Here is a 4,481-nt window from a genome sequence, read left to right as displayed (position 1 = left end):
AAATTCTGTTGAAGAGTTCAATTTTACTATGCCAAAGTCATATCTACAAATGATAATCTGTTATTAAAAATTGTTTTTAACTGAAGAGCAAGTACCTACATGAAATCTAGTCGCACATTTTATTTTATTAAAAAAAAGAACAACAATAATAGTTAAAAATTTCTTGCATCAGAACTTCCTTAGTGCACATTCAGCGATAAAATATCGAACACACCTCGGAATTTGAAGTGAGCTGTCAAAAAGCAATCCGTCGTACGACGTATTCTATGGGTCACCCCTTTCTGTCCCAAACTTCAACTTCAACGGATGGATTGACGGAACGGACGCAACGGATTCTATGGGTTGGGGCCTTAAGACACAGGTAACTTAACATTCTTTTCATACAACCTAACAAGTCGTATTTACAGTGCCGCTCACTTGAATAGCACACCTTTTTTTTTTAGTTATAAGTGCATATAATTCCTGTCTCTTAATACCAAAATGATCAATATTTTACTTTTTGGTATGTCCCCTTATGCACTCTCTCTGTGAGCGAAATCATTCATTTTCAATGACCCGTTAGTTAAATTTTGCAATTTTTTGCGGAACAACTCTGAAAAAAGTGCTCCTATTCTGGCTCACTTGAATAGTACATCCGATTTTTAGTTTTCGAGTGCAAATCAAAGAAGGTAAAAATGCAGAAATGTTCTCCGATGTCTTTTAGTAATTTAAAGCTGAATTCAGTTTAAGTGGGTCCCACGAAATAATTGGTAGAGGAAGAAAAAGCGAAAATCATGAGTGCCCCCGTCTATTCGCCAAAAAGGTAAAAAAATGCAACAAACCCAAAAAAAATGGTGAACAGTAAGTGCTGTTACTGCAGCTGACAGAAGAGCGATTACGACTCGCGTCAAATTCACATGACTCTTCCGCCAAAATAAAGGAAAAAGTGGTGTAAAAGCAAGTGCTTCCATATTTAAACCACTGATTTCGACGGCTAAACAGTTGAAGCCATTAAAGCTAAAGACAAATCCATCGATAATAACCTCCCGTAAAGTGCAACTCCTAAGTTTCTGTCGATCTTATGACATGAAATAAAGCATGTCTTCTCCGATAAGAAAAAAAATTAGTTTAGATGGCCCCGTTGGCAAACTGTTATTTTTATGATCCAATGCTTTAGCATATCATGACAATAATAACATCATTTACTGATCGAGCATTAAATTTAAAAGTTAAAAAGCCAAATTCGACCTTTTAAGAGGGATTTTTAGAGCAAATGTTAGCATCAAATGTCATTTCATTTATTATTTAATAATTATTTTATTTGGAAAAACAGTCCAGACTAGAATATTTTTGTAGGCTTCCCAGAAATGTATGATATAAATGTAAATAAAATATAAAGAATATGTTAGAAATTTTAAATTAATAATATTTTATTTTTTATATTTTTTATAATTTTATTTAATTTTAAAATTTTAAATTTTCACAACATTAAATTAAAAAATTTTATTCAGCGACGCGTTTCGGTTTTATAAACCATCATCGGGCTTAATAATGACTTATGGTGTTGTTTCGCCAAGATTATTTGTTTCAGTGCTTGCTGTGGTCTATGTTGAATTATTGTATTTGTTGTTAATGGTTTATATATTTGTTTCATTTATGTTGAATGTGCTTGCCTGTTTTGGTGTTTGATTGCAGTGTTAAATAAAGTATTAGTTTTTATTGTTAGTTTGTCGTTTAATATTTTGTCTTGTTCTGTCTTGTAAGCTCTGTAAATTTCGTATTCTTCAAGTGCGTCTAGTCTTGTCCCTTTTTTACATATATGTAATGGTATTACGTTCGTGTCGAAGTCTGTATAGTTGTGATTATTTTCTATGATATGTTGTGCAAATGTGGATTTCGTATTTTGTTTTGGTCTATGTTCTAAGTATCGTTCGTAAAAAGTTCTACCTGTCTGTCCAATGTAGTAGCTGTCGCAATCATCGCATTTGATTTTAAGCATGGAATACACGATACAACCATCGTACACGACTTGGGTTGTACCGATATCGTTAGCAATATCGAAAGAAAGCACATACACCACGCGATTCACTTTCGATTTAGTCAACTGTCAAAAAACATTATCACTTTTATTTTTCATTTGAGATTTCTGTAACAAAATTCAAACAATCTCAAAAAGTGAATCATGAGTGAATTAAAAAATAAAAAACAGTTTATATTAATTTGTGCGGGTGTAATATTAAATGAGAAAATGGAAAAACGAAGAAAAAGGAAGTGGGCCAAGGAGTGGCTACTAGAAAGAACACTACATTCAGATATTTACCTGGTAAACAAACTTAAATTAACCGAACCTGAGGACTATAAATGCTATTTACGCATGAAGGATGAGCAGTTTCAGGAACTTTTGAGTTTGGTGGATCCTTTTATAAAAAAACAAGACACTTTAATGAGAACAGCAATCTCATCTGAACAGCGATTAATTTTAACACTGCGATTTTTAGCTACGGGGAATGATTACAGCGATCTCAAATTTAGCTCAAGAATTTCTCCTCAAGCTATTGGGAAAATAGTTCCAGAAACTTGCCTGGCAATATACAATACATTAAAGAAGAAATATTTAAAGGTATGCTTCTTTTCAAACTAAATTAACTTAGAGCTAACATTTTTTTATATTCCAGTTTCCTTCTTCTGAAAGCGATTGGAAGGCCATAGCAAATGGATTCAAAACAAACTGGGATTTTGAAAATTGCCTCGGTGCCATGGACGGCAAACATGTCCTAATCACAAAACCACCAAATAGTGGTTCATACTTCTATAATTATAAAGGAACCTTTAGCGTCGTTTTGTTTGCCATAGTAAATGCAAACTATGAATTTATTTATGTTCATGAAGGAACTAACGGGAGGATTTCGGACGGAGGAGTTTTGAGAAGAACCGATTTCTTTGAGAAGTTGGAAAATCATGAACTTCATATTCCTCCTCCCGAAAAACTACAAAATTCTTCATTCGTTTGTCCATATGGCTTCATTGGTGACGAAGCATTTTCTTTATCTGAGAACATCTGGAAACCTTTTCCTCAAAGTGGGATTTCAAAGGAAGAAAGAATTTTCAACTATCGACTGAGCCGCGCACGTCGAATCGTTGAAAACGTCTTTGGAATTTTGTGTTTAAGGTTTAAAATGTTCCAAAGACCAATTAAAATCAACTTGGAACATATAGATGCAGCCATTTTAGCTTGCTGTGCCTTGCATAATTTCTTAAGAGCACATTCTCTAGATTATATTACACAAAAATGCGTTGATCGAGAAGACTTTGAGAGTGGCACTTTAGCTCCAGGGAATTGGCGTCAAGAAGATGAATTTTTACCCTTAGAAACTCAAAATCCCAGAAGAGCAACTAATTCAGCGAAGGACATCCGAAACAAACTTAAAGACTACTACAACAACGAAGGAAAAGTATCTTTTCAAAACAAAATGTGTGGTTTTTCTGAAAATTAATCTTTTCTTTATTTATTTTTATAAATAAACAATACAAAAAATAGGATTAACCCTTCAAGCAAGAAAACTGAGTTCAACAAAGAAACTCCGACCTCAGACCGCGAAAATCGGGCTTGCACTCACACACTTGCAACTTTTTGTGTATGAACACAAAGTCGAACGAGAATCGTGGTGAAAAATGAGAAAAGGAAAAGAAAGACAAGGCCAACAAGAGCCAAAGCGTCATTTTGTTATTTTTTGTTGAAGTGTTTGGTCGCGTCGTGTCTCGTGTCGTTGTTTGTATAATGTTAGTTTATTAATTATAAACAATTTTATTAAATTATAAACAATATGGAAAACAAAAAAGGTATGTTTTATATATCGCTCAAAGTGTTTGGGTTAAAATGTTGTTTCTTCTTGTGTTGTAGATGTAATGATGAAGAAAAATCTAGAAGGTGAAACATGCGATTGGGTATCTAAAAAAACACCAACAACAGCAGCAGCATCAAATGAAATAAAATGAAAAAAAAATGTATTGTATTTTATATTGTATTTATTGTGAAAATTTCGTTTGCCAAAATAAAATAAAAAATAAAACAGTTTCAGTGAAAAAAAAAAATAAATCTTGTTCTTTTTTTGGTCGCAAATGCGAAATGTCATCCCTTTCTTACTCCTCTTTCTGGTAGGTTTTCGCTGCTCCGGCTCAGGTCCGCCTTCGGCTCCGTTTTCTCGGAATGGAGATTTTCACCACACCAATACATATGCAATCGACTTCGCGGTTATTATAATTTCCATACTAATTTGAGCCGCCTTCGGACCAGTTTCTGATCCGAAGTCGGACTCAGCTCCGCCTCAAGCGGAGCGGATTCGGACCGAGGTCGGACCTGTTTGCTTGAAGGGAAGCTTTTATTTTTTATAGTATACGTATTGTGTATACTCATCAGCACAAGGAGATGAAGTAGAATCAATGTTGCACACTTGGAATTATGGCGTTCTCATCAATGACATAAGCCGGCTGTTGTTCTTCCC

At 34.2% G+C, this 4,481-nt stretch overlaps 1 protein-coding gene across 2 annotated transcripts; it reads left to right on the top strand.

The window, feature by feature from the left end:
* The first annotated feature begins 1,523 nt into the window (after positions 1–1,523).
* On the top strand, positions 1,524–4,208 carry LOC129912239 (uncharacterized). 2 transcript variants are annotated; one of them, XR_008771788.1, is made up of 3 exons: positions 1,524–2,599; positions 2,655–3,819; positions 3,881–4,208. XR_008771788.1 is itself a non-coding variant. In XM_055990391.1 (2 exons), exons 1-2 carry the CDS (start codon positions 2,162–2,164, stop codon positions 3,471–3,473), a joined length of 1,257 nt encoding a protein of 418 aa, XP_055846366.1. In that variant the 5' UTR covers positions 1,524–2,161; the 3' UTR covers positions 3,474–4,208. The 2 variants fall into 2 exon arrangements, 1 of the variants encoding a protein (XP_055846366.1); XM_055990391.1 differs by having other exon boundaries at positions 2,655–4,208.
* The last annotated feature ends 273 nt before the right edge of the window (positions 4,209–4,481 follow it).

Source organism: Episyrphus balteatus, chromosome 2, assembly GCF_945859705.1.
Source record: "Episyrphus balteatus chromosome 2, idEpiBalt1.1, whole genome shotgun sequence".
NCBI classification, from domain to species: domain Eukaryota; kingdom Metazoa; phylum Arthropoda; class Insecta; order Diptera; family Syrphidae; genus Episyrphus; species Episyrphus balteatus.
This window is presented reverse-complemented; position numbering and strand designations above follow the sequence as displayed.

Coding starts and splice junctions, on each gene's coding strand:
- LOC129912239 (XM_055990391.1), top strand. CDS start 2,162: ATGAGTGAATTAAAAAATAAAAAACAGTTTATATTAATTTGTGCGGGT. Junction 2,600..2,654: donor TAAAGAAGAAATATTTAAAG/GTATGCTTCTTT, acceptor TTTATATTCCAG/TTTCCTTCTTCTGAAAGCGA.